The 18,631-nt window shown below is 42.2% G+C and overlaps 1 protein-coding gene across 2 annotated transcripts in view; it reads right to left on the bottom strand.

Moving 5' to 3' along the window:
- OSBPL10 (oxysterol binding protein-like 10) overlaps positions 1–18,631 on the bottom strand; it is a 324,861-nt gene that overhangs the window by 185,165 nt on the left and 121,065 nt on the right. For both annotated transcript variants that reach the window (XM_006890625.1, XM_006890626.1), the window contains exon 3: positions 15,853–15,932. In XM_006890625.1, the coding sequence (XP_006890687.1) occupies positions 15,853–15,932 (80 nt within the window). The remainder of the gene's footprint in view (positions 1–15,852; positions 15,933–18,631) is intronic.

Here is an 18,631-nt window from a genome sequence, read left to right as displayed (position 1 = left end):
AAAAAAAAGAATATAGAAATAAACCCATCTACCTATGGTCAACTGATATTTCACAAGGAAATAAAATCCATTAAATGGGGAAATGACAGCCTAAAAAAAAAGGAAGGTAACCAATATTACGCTAAGTAAAAGGTGCTTGACACAAAAAGGTCACATGTTGTAGTTTCATTTAATCTACACAGCCAGAAATAGAGGATGACCGCTAATAAGTTTGGGGTTTTGTTTCTGAAGTGATAAAAATGTTCTCAAATTAATAGTGATAGTTGTACATCTTTGTGTCTATACAAATACCACATGAACTCCATGCTTTAAATTTTGCCATCTGTAAATTTTATCTCAGTTGAAAACAAGATGGGACCCATCTGTCAGCTGCACGGCTTTCGGCACTTTAACCTCTCTCACCTATAAAATGTGCTAATAGTAGCACCCATTTTAACAGAATTCCATGAGAAATACATACGATAATCTTAAAATTGACTTGAGATCTCCTTTCCCAAAATATGTGCTCCTTCTAATTACTTGTTTCCATTCCTTAAAACAAATTAAAAATACCATGATGCATTTTGCTTGATCTTCTGAGCGATTTTCATCTACAGAGAACGAAAAGCTCTCTATATAGAAAGGAATCCTCTCATTGGATCTAAATGTTGGCGTTAGATGCTGTCGATTGAACTATGACTCATAGTGTCCCTATAAAAGCAGATCTGAACTTGGCCCTAGCCTCATGATACTTGATATGTTTGAGTCTGCAGTACTACATCTTGGAGAGGGTCTTCCCGTCTTTCTACCTTTCCTAGCAAGATGCCTTTTTCCAAGGACTGACCTTTCCTAACATGCTTTAAAGTGTGTGAGATGATGTTTCCCCATCCTTGCCTCTAAGCAGCACTCTGTTTGCACCTTCTCCAAGACAGATTCGTTTGCTCTTTTCACAGTGAATCGTATACTCAATACTCTTCTCCAAAAACACAATCCAAAACTATCAATTCTTCTTCAGTCTTTCTTAGTCACGGTCCAATGATCAGATCCAGAGGAAGCAACTGGAAATATCATGGCTTGGATCTTTGCAGGATGTATTCCAGATCTTTCCATAGGTGGACACATCATTTCTTTGTATTGATAAATAATATTTCCACGTACTGATGTGTCACAGTTTATGCATCTAGATGCCATCATGATAAGCAGCCTCAGGGGCGCAAGCACTTAGCAGACACTGACCCAAGAGAGCATCGCCCGTCTTAGACAGGTCCAGGAGCACTTCTCTACTGCACAGAGGAGAGAACGGGAGATATGAGCTGTCAAGACATCTGATGCTAATGCCTTGGAGAAGACCGGAGGCATCTGGTAGGAAGGAAAACCGAAGGGAGATTGGAGATAGTAAAAGGGCAGGATTCAAAGTTTTCAGATAATTTTAAAAATCAAAGATCTTAAAACTTGAAATGGAAAATGTCAATTTAAAATCTGAAAATGTTTCACATTTAGGTTTAAAAAGTCTATAGTAAATGAGGCCATTAAACCAGACTTGGCTAATTTCCCTTTCTGTTTGTTCTTTTTTTTTCTTTTTTTTTTTGTGTGTGAGTGTACTGTCAAATCAGATCTGACTGGTACAGGAGGAGACTGTCCCTCCTTCCTTGGCAGAGCATCTGGTGGATTCAAACCATGCACCTCTGGGATTGTAGTTGCAGCTCCTTGCCACTAGGCCACCAGAGCTCCCCTTAATTTCCCTTTCTGGAACCAGTAGTAACTGAGCCCTGTCAGCACCTGTCAACAGAAACTTCCAGGCCACCCATTGCGGCAGCCATCAGTGGACTGTGGGTGCGGGGCATGTGAAGCGGGGCCGGTGAGGCTGAGGAACTAACTGCAAAACCCTATTTCATCTCAAACAACATCGTGCAGCTCGAGGCCTCCATTCTCGGCAGGGCAGCTTTAGAATCTACATTTTGCCCTTATTCCTTACATTTGTTGTTTTTTTAGACAAATGGAACTAAGGGAGTCTGAACTCCCCATCTTTTAATCACTCCATTACTTCTAAGTAAAGGAATTACTCCAAACAGTTCTATTACTCCAAACAGTTTTGGTCAGATAATAATAAAGGAAGATTATTTAGTGTCACTGATCACATCATCACCGAAATTCTTAGTGCTCAGCCTACGACGTACCGAGTACTCACCTCATGTGCTTTCTCTCCATTCAATACCAATGAAGAGACAGAATCTTTTATTTTAATGAAAGTTTACACACACTTTGGATTTCCATTCATTCATTGTTGCACTTTCCTCTCTGCCCACCCCTCCTCTCCAGTTTGCTTTTCTCTTAGAAAAATTAAAGAAATTTATTGTTATACAATCCCCCCAACCCCTAGTCCACTCCACTATGCAGCTTTCGTTCTAGACTCCTGTCATGACAATAATACCTAATCATATATCCTTTTTAAACAGTTCTCTCTCTCATCTATTTCAATGCAGTGTACATTATTTATCCCCTTTTCTTAGTTTTCCCCAACTCCGATGTCAATCCCACTTTACAACAGTGACACTGTGCAGTAGTTGTCCTTTTGTGACTGGGATATTTCACTCAGCATAATGTCCTCCAGGGTCACCCATCTTGCATAATATTTCATGAGTTCCTTGTTTTTTCAATGCAGCATAGTATTCCATTGTGTGACTATACCACAGCTTCTCTATCCATTCATTTGTTGATGGGCACTTAGGTTGTTTCCAACTTTTTGCTACTGAGAACCTGCTCCCCCGATTTGAGTCACATGTGAACCAGTCCAGACTACCCAGTTTGCCAGCCCAGTTTATCACTCCCCAGTCTCCATGTTCGCCTCCCAACCTCCATCAAATCCTGATGGACGCCCCATCACTGAGGAATTATCAGGTGTTGCGGCAAGAGGAGAGGATGTGTCAGCTGCCACCACGAAGGTCAATGTCACAGGCAGGTCCTCAAGGCATTATCGTCCTCCCAGGTACCAGGGGAGAGAAGGAACTGACCCCATCCACTCGTGCGGCTGTCAAGACAGCTACCATCGAAGAGACAGTGCTTAAATGTCACACGATCTCCCACGAATTAGTATGCAGCTCTCATTCCAAGGGAGCAGATGAAGAAAAAGTGGGGGAAAATACTTGTGATTTTAGCAGCTTCCGGCATGAATACGTTATTTATATACTCCCCAAAACTCAGTAGCTTTCCGTTCCTTCTGGACCTCTTAAATTTTCTAATGAATTTAAAATACTGAATTTGGCAATCATTTCCCCCCATGAAAAAAATCAGCATTTGACTTCACCTAAAAGTGTGCTCTAGCCACAGACCAATCTGACTGACCAGTATCTTCAAACCCCCTCAGGGAGATGAAGAGTCCTCAGGAATGACTGTAGTCCTGTGACAATGTCGGGGGGCCAGGGGCTGCCCTCAGGGAGCACACAGCTGATGTTTCAGTCAGCCCGGGGAGCAGCTCACTAGAGGTCAGTGTGGCGGAGGTCAGGCTGGGAGTTAGACCAGGGCCTCAGGAGCTGGAGGATGGATAAGGACTCCGAGAAGGTGTCCAGGGGACAAGAGGCCGTCTGCTCCATTCCAAATGAGCAGGCATTACAATGAGTATCTATCTATCTCCACAGTGTAAACACTTCAAATGCCTCAAGTATTTACATTTCCATAATTTCCTCCCTGCGATGGAAAAAAATTATATGGCACATTGTTTATGTTGTTCACTCACTGTTGTCGGGTAGGATCTCAGAGCTGACCCTCCAGCAAGTTTCATAAATCACATGGGAGATGACTCTGGTGGATTTGAACTGTCAGGAGGTGCTGCTGTGGGGAAGCAGCCTAACTCCCCATGGGCTACACCGCCGAAGCTCCCTAAAGTCAAGTCAAGGTCAGTGACGTGACAACGTTCCTCAGGAAGACGGATTATCACCATGGCTTCACCAACAGCTCAGCAGAGCCATGGCTGTGATACAGGCACAGGACCAAAGCTGTCTGTCCTTCTCTTGTACCTGGAGTCGCTGTGAGTCAAACCAACTCCAGGGCACCCAGCAACACCACCAGAGTTTATCAGCTCTCATGTGAACTGGTTGTTTTTCTCGACCACTGACAATTACTCAGTAAACAAACATCTTTGACTACTTTCTTCTATTTGGGTATGAGAAACCGCTGAGCTGTTTAAAGGAGGAATCTTTTTTCTTCTGGTCATGTCCCCTTGCCTTTGTAATGCTTTTTCCTGGGAAGGGTTCTCTGAATCAGGAAAGAGCTCTGGGATTCCATGTCTGTGGTGCTTGGCCTCTTTCACCAATGCTATTTCTGAGGTGTGTGTACCTGTCCTTTCTGAGGCTGAAGATATTCTGGATGGATGCAATCTGGACCTGCCCAGTTAAAAGCTTGAAATTGTCATTTATTCTTGTATTTTTAGATGGGCCTGTGGCTCTTGGGCCTGGTTTTAATTGTTGTTGTTTTTTTTTTTCAAACATTCTTCTAAGTGCCCTGGTCTGTCCATTTGCTGTACAGCGGTAACTCGTGGTTGCTGTGAAGCTGAACACTGTGACACTGACATGGCAAATGAGATAATGGTTACCATGGCGGACAGTGGTTGGTGGAGCTTCTCAAATAAATCAAGCTTGGAAAAAGGAGTGGCATCCACTTCCAAAATGGCTTGCCTCCAGAATCTCTATGAACTTGGAGAATGGATGAAAATTATACAACTGTTCAGGTCTTTCATTCATAGGGTCACTATGAGTCGTCTACGACTCGACAGCACTTAACAACAACAACAACAACATAGTTACCAGTAAGACATTCCCTTTTCTGCTTCTCTTCTGGACCTAAAGAAGAACTCCCACTGCTATCAAACTGGAATCAGCTCCTAGCAGACCCTCCGGCAGGTTCTGAGGCCGTAAGTCACATGGGAGGAGATTGCTCGTCTTTCTCCCAGGGAACTGCTGGTGGGCTTGAACCACCCGAGAAGCACAGCCTTTGGACTCACAGTGCAAATCCCTATGGCACCGAAGCTCTAAAGAACAGAACATGGGGCAAGCTCTGGTGGCTTAGTGGCAAGAAGCTGCACTGCAATCTCAGAGTTACATGGTTTGCATCCACCAGATGCTCTGCTGGAGAAGGAGGAACATTCTCCTCCTGTATCAGTCAGATCTGATTTGATGGTACACACAAAAAATAATGAAATAAAATAAAATTTTCAAAAAAAGAACAGAACATGGGAAAAGGATAAGAAGTGCCTGCAAGTTAGGAACAAGTGGCCGACTAGATGCTCAAGGCAGTGAGGACTGTAAACATTAACTAAGAACCAAGTTCTAACCAGACACTCAGTTATTAGAGAGTCACGTTAGACGTGCAGCCACCTGAACACGAGGCAAAGCCCGGACTGGAAGCCTGTCTTCACGGACGGGAAACCTGCTGTTAAGAACACGTGTGTGGCGAAGAGAACGGGAGGATCCAGCGGGGGCCTGAACACACTGGGTCATGATGGGCAAGGTCCACTGCTGATCGATTTTATAAAACATAATGAGTCAGAATGACTGTATGAAACACACATGAGTGAACAATGAAACACAATGTATATGAACGTTGTCAGCAAACCGATACAACACAAAATTTTAAAAGAGGAAAAAAATGAAATCGTGAAGGGGGAAGTATGCAACAAAATGAAAAATGAGGCACAGATTTGTACACCAATGTTCATAGCAGTGTTATTCGCCATCAAAAGAATATGAAAATAGCCCCAACATCCAGCCATAATTGAACAGATTGAGGAATTCTGCTCCATTCACGTGATGGAGTATCATGCAGGAGCAAGGACTGTGAAAATCATTCCCGAACTTGGGAGGGACTGGAGAGCATTATGCTAAGTGAAGTGACTCAGTCCCATGAGGACAAATACTACGTAAGATCATTATCATAGAAATAGAAAGATAACTAGCAAAACATGTATGAGGATGCAAAGGGGGGGAGCAGAATAATGATTGGGGTGGTAATCACAGGGTCGCACAATTTGATGAGCAGAGGAAGGGGTGGGTAGAGGAAATGGGAAAGATCCAGTATGCAATATATATGAACTTTGTAAGCAAACCAGTATAAAATAAATATTTAATTTAAAAAAAAATTAAAAAAAATAAAGGTATGCAGAAAGGAAAAAACAAAAACACAAAACCAAGTGCAGTAGAAGACAGAGGAAGGGACAATGGAGAACAAATGTCAAACACACCAGGCCAAGCCCACTGGTCCAGTAGAGATGGGCGGGGCTCCTTCTCATCACTGTCTAATTGGAACTGACGCACAGCCGATCCTCCACTGTGTTTCCACAACTGTTAATCACCCGGGAGGAGACTGCCATCTTTTTTCCTTGGAGTGACTGGTGGGTCTGAACTGCTGGGAAGACAAGGTCTTTGGGCCAGCAATGAAACTCACTATGGGAGAGGCAACCAGAGCTCAAGGTGGTCACCCTGTGAACTGGGACAGAACACACTCTCATTGCTCAGCTTTCAACCAGACAACAGACCACAAGGTGACGGACAGCACCAGGGAGGGACTAACTCCTTAGGACAGACGGCCACATCCATCCTGAAGAGCAGCATTTGCCCAAGGACGAACCTGGAGGGCAGGAAGCGGTGGTACAGAAGGGTTAACGGGAAGGACAATTACAGGGAGGAAGATGAAGTGTGTGATTACACTGTGAGTGTTGTAATTAGTGATACAAAACAACGTGTGTATGCACAGTTGAATGATAAACCAATTTGCTTTAAAAACTTTCACTCAAATCACAATAAATAACTATACAAACATTTCATTTCAAAACACCTAAATATACAGAATTGGTGACCGGGAAAGAGTTGGAAAATATGGCCTTGGAGGCTGAAATGAGGCTGACAATGACATGAAAGAATTACTTTATACATAATAGAATCTTGTACCAATTAGGGGTTTTTTGCTTTTTGTATTGCATATCATATTATACTGGAAGCAGGAGCGGCATCCACTTCCAAAATGGCTTGCCTCTGGAAACTCTATGTACGAAGTGCTCAGGCTGTTCATTCATAGGGTCGCTAAGAGTCGTCTACGACTCGACGGCATTAAACAACAACAACATCATATTATAAATCAATGCAAAAAAAAATTTTTTTTTGGTGAAAAAAAATTTATATTTAGAATTAGCCCGCTGGACTCAGGTTAGATGATCTCAATTTTGTTGGCAACATCCAAAGCATCATAATCAGGAGCAAGTCGAACACAGGCCTTCTTCTCTCCATCAGGTCTAATCAAAGTGTTGACCTTGGCCACATCAATGTCATAGAGCTTCTTTACAGCTTGTTTAATTTGGTGCTTGTTAGCTTTGACACCCACAATGAACACAAGTGTGTTGTTATCTTCTGTCTTCTTCATAGCTGACTCAGTGGTCAGGGGAAACTTGATGATGGCATAGTGGTCAAGCTTGTTTCTCCTGGGGGTGCTCTTCCGGGGGTATTTGGGCTGCCTTCGGAGTCTCAGTGTCTTAGGCCGCCGGAACGTGGGTGACGTGCGGATCTTCTTTTTTTTTTGGCTTTGGATGCCCTTTAGGGCTGCCTTCTTAGCCTTTAATGCCTTTGCTTTGGCTTCAGTTTTGGGAGGGGCAGGGGCTTCCTTCTTGGCTTTCAGCGCCATCTTCATAGAAAGGGTCTGTCCTCAATGCAAACATTTTTAAGGTACAGAACAGCAAATTATTTTTTCATTGTAAATACTTTCTTGCATTTATAAAAAACAAATGGGGACTGGACACATGGCCCTCACCTGGAATCAGACTGACTACATCTAAAGGCGGGGTGGAGTGGGGATCAATGGAGAAGCTCAATATCACAGCAGTTAAAACAAGGCCAAGTGCTGATTATGGAACAGATGATCATAAATTACTTATGTGCAGGTTCAAACTGAAGGTGAATAAAACGAAAACGAGTCCATAAGAACTAAAATACAACCTTGAGTCTCCTCCCAGAACTTAAGAACCATCTCAAGAAAAGACTCGTGAATCATGAATAACCATGACTGAAGGCCAGAGAAGCTGTGGTGTGACATCAAAGGTATCATCCATAAAACGGCCGTTACAAACAAAGGAAAGAAAGAAAAGACCAAAACATGTCAGAAGAGACTCTGAAACTTCAAATGGAATACAAAGAAGCAAAACAAAGTAAAGAAACACTGAAGGAAGAGATGAACAGAAGAGAGTTCAAAGTGCAGCTTGAGAAGATAAAGTATTAAAATTAAATGTGCACAGAGCAGGACTTAGAAAATCAAAAGGGGAAGAGAGTATACCCAGCTTTTCTCAAACTAAAAGAATGGAAGAACGAAATGAGGCCTTGAGCTGAAACACTAAGAGATTCAACAAGCAGTCCAGGCCCTTGACTGCTTTAGAGTTCTTTCTCTAAAACTGATTATTCTGTAATTCTCTCTAACGTGAGTTTCAACATGTCATCTACTTGATGTTTATTCTGGAACCAGAAACCCAAACCACTACCAAATAGATTCGCACGCCACGGCTTTCTCCCAAGCAGCTGCTGGTGGATTCAAACAACTAACCTTTCAGTTCACATCCCAACGTGACACTTGTCATTCTGCCAGAGCTCTCCGTATTTGTTCCAGGGAACACTTAATTTTACATGAAGATTATAAAAAGATGAAATTCTACACAGGGAGATATACTCTACAGTCTGCTGTGGAGGGGTCACTCCAGCTGGGGAGACCAGTGAGAAACACTGTCAATAGAGAAACCTTAACTTTGGCTTGCAGGCGTATCAACCAGGGTGCAAACTAAGCAGCAGTAACAGCCAAAATGCTTATCAAGTTTATATTCACTTTAAACTCAATTTCATGTTCACTATAACCCTCTATCCAAGTCACCTTAAGCATCATAATATATCTAAGGAATAATACAACTCATCATTTAAAAATTATTATTTTCCCTCCACCAAGCAAATTGTGCAGCTCTGCAACTGCACCCCTGCAATTTTCATCCCTGCCCATCCTCACGCTTCTGCCCCCAACCCTCACCTCCTTGTACCCCCAATATCACGCTTCTGCCCCAACCCTCACCTCCTTGTACCCCCAATATGTTTTTCCCAATAAAATTTTTAAAAAATTATTATTTTCTACTTATCACCATAGCTCTATTGCATGGATGACGATCGTTTTATTTGTATTTTACTTTTATAAATAATACAGCACTCTCGGCTTCAATTCTCAACTCAGGAATCCCATAGGCCAGATTTCTAAGCCTTTCATTAATTGATCCTATTATTTTAAATAACTTGGTCAGTGTATTCCTGAAACTGAGTATTCGAGCAAATCAAACTCTTTTCCAGAAAGTTCTCCTGCTTTTCCTACATTAGGATCCTTTCTTTCTTCTTCTCTACTGATTCATCAAAATCCCAAAGCACTTAGAGCTGACTCCCCACCTCACTTCCGACTCCCAAAATAAATTCCAGATGAATTATTTAAACATAATAAATTAAACTAGAAAACCGCTGGAAGAAAACACGCAAGGAGGTTTTCATCATTTTGGAGCCGAAAAGTACTAGCTAAACATAAGCTAAAACTGAAACATCAAAAATAAAAATACTCCTAAATGTGACTAAAAAAATAATAAATGCTCCACAAATAGAAAAATGTATGCAGCATCAGAATTCAAAGGAAGTACTCTAAAAACACATCTGCCATACAGATGATAGGCAAGGATGTCCTTCAAATACATGAAATTACTACCAATCAGGGAGGGGGGGCGGGGGGAATGAAGTCAATAAAATAAAGGTATAACCTGGCAATTCACAGAAAAGAAATATAAGTGGTCAATAAATATTTTGAAAACATACTCAGCCCATTATGATTTTAGAGATGAAAATGATGAGGCCCCCATTTTTCACCTGTTAAACTATCAAACCCTAAATGCTAATGTTGTTGTTGTTGTGTGCCTTTGAGTTGGAAGTGACCCACAGCTGAGTCCTCTGGCAGGTTTGCAGAGGCAGTTGTCCATCCGAGAGATTGTCCATCCTTTTCCTGAGAAGCAGCTGGTGGATTTGAAGTGCGTGCCTTTGGATTACAGCACAGTCTCTTACCACTAGGTCACCAGAGCTCCCTAGTACTACTGTTAATAGCGAGAGACGGAAAGCAAAACCTCAATACAAACTATTAGTGGGCGTACAGATTAGGACCAGACCAAAAAATAACAGTGGTGTTAGAATAAAAAGAGAATTGACTACCCCATGGGTGGCCAAAAGAACAAGTCTATCTTGGAGGAAGTGTAACCACGGTCCTCCTCAGAGTCAAAGATGGTAAAACATTGATTCACATACTTAAGGTGTGTTATCAGGCAGGGTCAGTCCTCAGGAAAAGAGATTTCACTAGGAAAATCGGGCCGTCAGGGGAGAGAAGACCTTCTACAATATGAACCAACACAGTGACTGCAGCAATGGGCTCAGGTGTGACAGATCGTGCAGATGCGACAGGACAAGGTTCAGAGGTGTTGGTGACAGGGCTTCTGTGAGCTGTCGTCAACTTGATGGCACCAACAACAGTGAATGGATGACAGAGACCATGAGAAAGGGGCAGGGCAAGGTCTGGAGGTGGTGTTGACAGGGCTGCCGGGAGCTGTCGTCAACTTGATGGCACCTAAAAACAATGATGAACGTGAATTTAAACAGAACACCGGTTGTGAGGATTGTTGCAGGATCGGGCAACATTTCATTCTGTTAGACACAAGGTTACCATGAGCAGGAATTAATTCTGCAGCCTCTAATAGCAGCTTTAACTTACAATGTCCAGGTCTCTCATTCGTACGGTCACTAGGAGTCATCTATGACTCAACAGCACTTTAAAACAATAACAACAACGAGAGAGCTCTGTCGGCCTAGCGGATAGAAAGTGATGCTACCAAGCCCAAGGTGGGTGATTTTAATCTACAGCCCTCAGGCCTGGTTTTAATTGGTTTTGGTCAAACATTCTTCTAAGTGGTTTAGCACTGATATGTCCATTTGCTGTACGGAGGTAACTCGTGCTTGCTGTGATGCTGAAAACTGTGACACTGATGTGTCAAATGCGATAATGATTACCCATGGTGGACAGAGTTTATTGGAGCTCCCTGATTAAAACAAGCTTGGAAGCGGGAGTGGCATCCACTTCTGAAAGAGCTTGCCTCCAGAAACTATATGAACTTGGAGAAATGATGTCAGTTATACAAGTGTTCAGGTCTTTCATTCATAGGGTTGCTTATGAGTCGTCTACGACCCGACGGCACTTAACAGCAGCAACAATAAAAACTAATATAAATATTTAGAAGATTTATAGCCTATGACCCAGTAATTTAATCCATCCCAGTTTTAATCCATCCTACAGATCTCCACCGAGAGATAGAAAAAACTACGTGTGCGAAGATGTGTATTACAGCATGAAGTCGACCGAAAGCGCCAACAATAACAAAAAGCAGCACCTTCCATGTTGACCAGCAGAGGGCTCTTACATAAAGCACTGACGTCTCGTCTACTCCCCAGAACACCGTCCAGCCACCATACAGAGAATGTAGTAGACTCATGCAGCTAATATGGAATTCTACTTCCATTGAGAGGATTTCAACTCAGAGACCCTAGGGGACAGAGAAGAACTGCCCTCAGCGTTCCCAGGGCTACATCTTTATGGGAGAGCAGACTGTCTCATCTTTCTCCTAGGAAGCAGCTGGGGAGTTCGAACCACTCGTCTTCTGACTAGGAGCTACTGCACCCCCACGCCTCCTTAGTTGTTATGGAAAGTTCTCCAAGAATATATTATTGTTGTTGTTGTTGTTGTGTACCATCAAGTCAGAAGTGACCCACTGGCTGACCCTCGAGCAGGTTAACCACATGGGAAGGGACTGTCCATCCTTCTCCCACAGAGCAGCTGATGGACTTGAACCTCATGTCTTTGGGACTGCAGTGCGACTTCTTACCACTAGGCCACCAGAGCTTTATAATAAGTTAAAAAAAATTATGGGAAGCAAAAACAGGCAACATCAATTGATTCCATGAGTATACAAAGATATAGAAACATATTCAGTGACTGGGGTAATTGGGATGGGAGTGTCAGAGACAGTGCGATTGGCACAGGACAGAGCAGAGTTTAGGGCTGTTGTACATAGGGTCACTATGAGTCGCAAGCGACTCGACGGCACATAACAACAACAACATATACGCATATGCACACAACTCGTACCTAAATAACAAGGACATGAGACACAGTTCACAGTGGCCCTGGAGAGGTGGTGTGTAATATCTTGGACAGTGTATCGAAAGCTCAGGGGTTCAAATCCACTGGCTGCTGCAGAGATGATGAGCAGTGTCCAGTCAAAAAGATTTCCAGTCTCAGACACTCAGTGGAGGGTCGCGATGAGTCAGACTCAGTGGCAATGGTTATGTCTAATGAGCATAAACAGTAGCAAGTCATTTAAACCCTTTCTTGTTAGCTTTTCTGAAGTGAAAAGGGACATATAAAAGGGAGCACGGGGAAGCCAGGCTGACCCAGGTGTGTGTCAGGTACAGGAGAGGTATAGGCCTGGAAGACTAAGCGGACCAGCAGGGACCAGAAGGAAAAATCGTAACAGTAGAGTTCTGCCTCCAGTTGCCCAAGATGGAGCTCCAAGACAAGTCAGGACGGGGTGAGTACAGTTGTCCTAAGCAAGTCAAAGAAAAGGGGACAGACAGCACAAAATCAAGCCAAACTCCAATGGCATAAGCAATGCTAATCACTGTAAAGAAGTCACGTCAGGTGGTCCTCAGAGACACAACAGGAGGATTAACTAAGGGTTTCTGTCTTGTTCACAGGGTCGCTAAAGGTTGTAGTTCACTGGGATTTAATGGTTCCCAACAACAACACAGAAGAATTTCATGAGACAACGTATGATCTAGAGCCCATGGTAATGAAGGAGGAAGTTCAAGCTGCTCTGAAGGAACTGATAAAAAACAAGGCCCCCAGGATGGATGACGTCCCAAATGACATATTTCAACAAATAAATGCTGCCCTGGACACACTCACTAGGTTGTGCGGAGAATTCTGGAGGATAACCACCTGGCAACTGATTGGAAGAGATCTGCGTTTGTTTCCACTCAAAAAAAAAAAAAAAAAAAAGGTGACCCAACAGTGTGGAAATTATCAAACAATATCATTAATTCATATCACATTAATAATATTATTATATATTAATTCTATTAAGTAATATCACATGCAAGCAAGAGCCTGTTGAAGATTATCCAAAAACAACTGGAACAGCACATCAGATGTGCAGGTTGAGTTTAGAAGAAGTCATGGCACCAGGGACATGACAGCCAATATCAGAAGGATCTTAGCTGAAAGCAAAGAGTACCAGAGGAATGTCTGTCTATGTTTCATTGACTAGGCAAAGGCATTTGACTGTGTGGATCACAACAAGTTGTGGCTAACCTTGAGAGGAAGGGGAATTCCAGAATACCTAATTGTGTTTATGTGAAACCTATACTTGGGCCAGGAAGCTGTCATCAGATCAGAGCAAGGAAACCCTGCAAAGTTCAAAATCAGGAAAATGGTATGCCAAGGATGCATCCTATCTCCATACCTTTTGAATCTTTATGTGGAATAGATCACCTGGAGGCTGGATTTTATGAGAAAGACTTTAACAGCAGGATTGGAGGAAGACGCATCAATAACCTGCATTATGCAGATGACACAGCCTTGCTTGTTGAAACTGAGGGCCTGAGGGATTTGCTTCAGAAGGTCAAAGACTATAGCCTTCAATAAAGACTGAAGCTCGGTATCAAGAAAACAAAGATTTTCATCACTGGGTCAACTGGCAGCACCATGACAGACGGAGAAGAGACTGAGACTGTTAACAGCTTCAGTTTTGCTCCATAATCAACACTCTTGGCACCAGCAGGCAGGAAATCAAAAGATGAAATGCAATGGGAAAACTCTGCTGTCAGGAACCTCTCCAGAGCACTGAACAGCAACAATGCCAGTATAGAGACCAAGGTGCACCTAATCCAAACCATGGTCTTCACAACTAAGGATGACAGAAAAAGGATTGATGCCTTTGAGTTGTGGTATTGGAGAAGAGTATTGAACATACTATGAATCACTAAGAGAATAGGTCTGTCTTGGAGAGGGTGAAACCAAGCTGCTTCTTGGAGACAAGGATTTTAAAGCTCTGTCTCACATACTTTGGGAATGTTGCCAGGAGGGACCAGTCCTTGGAGAAGGACATGATATTTGGAAAGGTGGAGGGACAGAACAAGAGAGGAAGACCCCGGATGAGATAGATTCAGTGACTGGGGGAATGGGGTTAGTTGTGTCCAAGGCAATGAAACTGACTCAATATAGTGCAAGATTCAGAGCTGTAACAGGGTCACTATGAGTTGAAAGAAGCTCGATAGCACATAACAACAAACAAGTAAGAAATTTCCCGTAGCTCTGAGCAAGAAAGCCAGCAAGGGTAATATATTAAATCAATTAGCAAGTCAGATTCTTTTTTCTTTTTCTTGACATAAGGTGTTCATTAGCTCAAATTGGTTTTTTGGAATCAGCACCAATATAAATGTATTAATAAAACAACAACAAAATGTCCCCTCTGAACTTCTGTGTGAAAGCTGCAAACGTGTTATTGGTTTTATAGTGGGGTTTTTTTGTTTGTTTTATTATGTTTTTAGAGAAAGTTTTCAAAGTAGTCTGGCTTTCCTTTGAACCATTCAAGCACATCACCTCTGTAGCATTAATTACACTGAATCACCCTCCCCACCTCCCCCCGTGACTGTCAAGGAGAGTCTATGAGATGCAGAATGAAGACACGACAGGGACTGGACAGGCTGGGAACGAGAGCTACTTCTAAGCGTGTCTCTGGGTCACGTGTGTGGATAGATTCCAACAGACGCCTTCAGTTCTTAGTCTCAGTTTAGCTCAAGAAGAGGCTGGAAGCCTTTTCAACAATTTAAAAGCTGCGAGTGCATCAAGCAAAGGCGATTACGATACAGAATTTGCTGCAAGTAAGGACTGTCCCCTTTTTTCTACTTGCATTGAGATCCATTCTTGTTTTGATTTTTTGAGTGGTTGGGGCAAGCCTTTCAAAGTGAAGGGAAATTTACCTTAACACTAAAAGGCAAACACAGTTTAACCTTCATGGCCCTGGGGACTCACCGTAACTCAGTCTGAGTATATGATATCAAAAGGATATCCTTTGAGACTCCAGGTTAACAAATACATATTGCTCTGGTTGAATTTATTTTGCAGTGATTTATTTTCCTTTAATGATAGGAAATAACCACAATAATCCACAAAAAATGCCCAGCTTGTAAATCCCACACATCTAACACATGATGTCATACCAAATTCTGGAGAGAAAACCAAGTGCACTTAGGTGCCAAATTACCTAAGAGTGTTTTTGGGGTGGTTTTTTTTTACACACACTTAGCAGGCAGGAGCTCCCTGCAGAGAGCATAATCAATCTGGGGGTCCAGATATAATTTAGAGATTGATCACTGACAACAGCTAGCTTTCATGAGCTGTCAATCTGTCTACCCTGTCTCCAGAATGAAATGGTTCACTCGAGCTTCTCAACAGAACAATTAACATGGCCTGAACTGAAAACAAGGAAGGCAGTAAGAAGTCGTTTCCGGAAGCAGACAGCTTACCTCGGCAGTCTCGGATCCAACCACTCTTTCTGGCTCTAGGTCTTAATGCAGCAGACTATGAATGAAGTCCATTACAGGGGATAATTTAGAAGACAACATGATGCCCCATTTAGCCCAAAGAAGCAGGTCACTGTGGCTGTCACAGCAGCCACCCTGGTCCTGGATAGGTGGACACCTGTGTATTTCTCTGTCAGTTACTTACCTTGGAATTGGTTTCCATGTGGTATTTGGCACACGCCCGGAGCTGAGTCACCCAGTACTGCTTCTCTTTTGCATCAGGAGCTGAAAGAGAGAAAGCAGTATTTGCAGAGGTGGTTTCAAAACACATTGATTCGATTTCAACACCCACATAAATGGAGGAGGGAGGAGAGAGTGTAGGGGGACCCCCAGGGAGTGAAGGATAGAGGGACAAGGCCAAGAAAAATAAATGCAGATTGCAATCGACTCAGTCTTACTTAAACTAAGAAACTAATCACTTTCAATCTCCACCAAAAAATTCCCTCCTGGATCACATTAAAAATGTATTCTGAAATGTGTTTTATAACAACAATTTTACTTTTTTTTTTTTTAACCTCTTCTGAAAAACTCATTTAAATAGTCAGCAGGGAAAGAAAAGCATGATTCCTCATAAATACCTCTGCCTCTAGTGGCTCCTCTGAGCACCAGAGGAGAGTTTTCCAGGGCCTTTTAGATAACAGAGTTGTACTGTGATCTTATTACCACTTAGAAAGGAAGTGTTTGGTTGAATTACCATTTGAATGTGTTCTCAAAGATTCCTATCCTGACTGAATGGAACAAGATGCCAAATGCTGCCTCAGGGGTCTTCAAATTTCTCCCAAAAAGACATGAAGTTCAAGTCAGCTTCTGTCATATTCTTCCATCTATATCCCATCTCTCAAAGAGACAAGAATTGGCATATAACACGTTCCAACAAAACTTTAAGTTATTGATTTACCTGCTAAGTATATGAATTATGATGATACCAAAAAAGAAAAACAAAAGAACTTCTGGAAATTCCAATTATTTATGAATGAATGTAAGTCTAAGTGTAAATTAAAAAAAAAAAATAAAGTGGTAAATAAAATCCAACTTCAGCTTGAAACTTCAGATGAAAACAGGAAATGCTTTGGTTCAGTCTCACCAAAGGTACAGGGACCACCTTTCTGAATCTAAACTAATTTGTCTACTAGCAGCCTTGCTACACAGAAAATAGAGAATTAAGACGAGGAGAACTCAACTTCCTAAGATAAAGGACTTCGCAGGAACGAGGGCCTTTTCATCCCCTGGAGTCTTCAATATGGACTGCATCTCAACATCAAGAAAACAAATGATTTTTTTTTACCACTGAAACAACAGGTAGCATCATGACAGATGGAGAAGAGATTGAGGTTTTTAACAATTTCACCTTGATAGGACCTATAATCAATACTCTTGGTACCAGCAGTCAAGAAATCAAAAAAACGAGTTGCTTTAGAAAAATCTGCCATCAAAGACCTCTCCAGAGTGCTAAAGAGCAATGATGACAGTCAAAAGACTAAGATGCACCTGATCCAGGCAATGGTCTTCTCAATTGCTTGCTATGTATCTGAGAGCTGGACAATGACTAGTGGTGACAGAAGAAGAATCGATGTTTTTGCAATGTGGTGCTGGAGAAGAGTACTGAATATATCATGGAATGCCAAGAGAACTAACAGGTCCATCCTAAAGAGGGCAAAGCCAAGTTGCTCCTCAGAGGCAAGAATTTAGAAACTCTAAAAAAAAAAAATGAAAAAAGAATTTAGAAACTCTGTCTCACATACATCGGGCATGTTGTCCAGAAAGGATCAGTCCTTGGAGAAGGACATTATGCTTGGAAGCGTGGAGGGGCAGCACAAGAGAGGAAGAACCTGGAGGAGATGGAATGACACAGTGACTGGGGTAATGGAGGCAGGTATGCCAGAGACAGTGAGACTGGCTCAAGACAGGGAAGGGTTCAGAGCTGTTGTACGTAAGGTCGCTGAGTCATAATCAACCCGATGGCACATACCAACCAGCACTATCAAGAACTGCCCATTTATAGCAGTACTGCCCGTTAATTCTGGAATCGAAAATGTTCACTAAAGCTGTGTTTCTCCTGGCGTCACAAACGGGCTCTCCTCCAAGGCATCCCATGGGAGGAAGCCAGGGCTATTTGGGTGAGATGTTAAACGAGAAAAGCAACTCTTCGCCAGCCAGGCCAAGAACTCACTATAAAAGCACTGAAACTTATCAGTCAGGTTTATTCGGTAGTTGATATATTGAAGCTAACCTCCAGACTTGTGATTATTTCATGCAATAATGAAATTTTAATATTTGCTATTAAAGTTAGAATTCTTTAAAATTATCCTTCAAAAGCAAATAAATAACCAACCTTAGGGTTTCACTGTCCAGATTATAAGACTCCAAGAGAAACCTGAGACAGTTCAATTGTCAAAATAGTCAGGTTTTCCTTTTGCACGAGATTTACGTCATTTAATAAACCACAGGCAGAGAGACCAAAGTGTCATTAAGTTTTCACCTGCTACTGGGTGTGCTTTTAAAACTTAGGAAGCAACAAACTGCAAAGCCAAGCCCCACCCATAGAAACGCAGCCAGCTGGGAAGGGCACACAGCTCAAAGCACAAGGCAAATCGGAGCACTTTCTCCAAATCTGGAAAACTTTCTCCTTCACCCCAATGTACTGTTAAGTTTTAAATTGTTTTTACAGATGCTAAAATGTGACTTGCACATGTAATGAAAGAACAAGTCTTAAAAAGTGCTAGTCTATAGGCATTTTATTGTAAGAACCACCTTCCCTCTGTAACTTGATTTGTGTCACACTATTAGAACCTCTACTCGGAATATTATTGCTTGTTAATTTTTGACTCATGTACTTTTAACTTGTTAGTTAAATGTGTCTTCTAGGCTGCAACACTTCCATGATACATCTTCAAGGATATGAACATGTACGGCTAAGCACAATT

This window comes from Elephantulus edwardii, unplaced genomic scaffold (assembly GCF_000299155.1).
Source record: "Elephantulus edwardii isolate Elephantulus edwardi_28Jun2011 unplaced genomic scaffold, EleEdw1.0 scaffold00091, whole genome shotgun sequence".
Classification (NCBI taxonomy): domain Eukaryota; kingdom Metazoa; phylum Chordata; class Mammalia; order Macroscelidea; family Macroscelididae; genus Elephantulus; species Elephantulus edwardii.
This window is presented reverse-complemented; position numbering and strand designations above follow the sequence as displayed.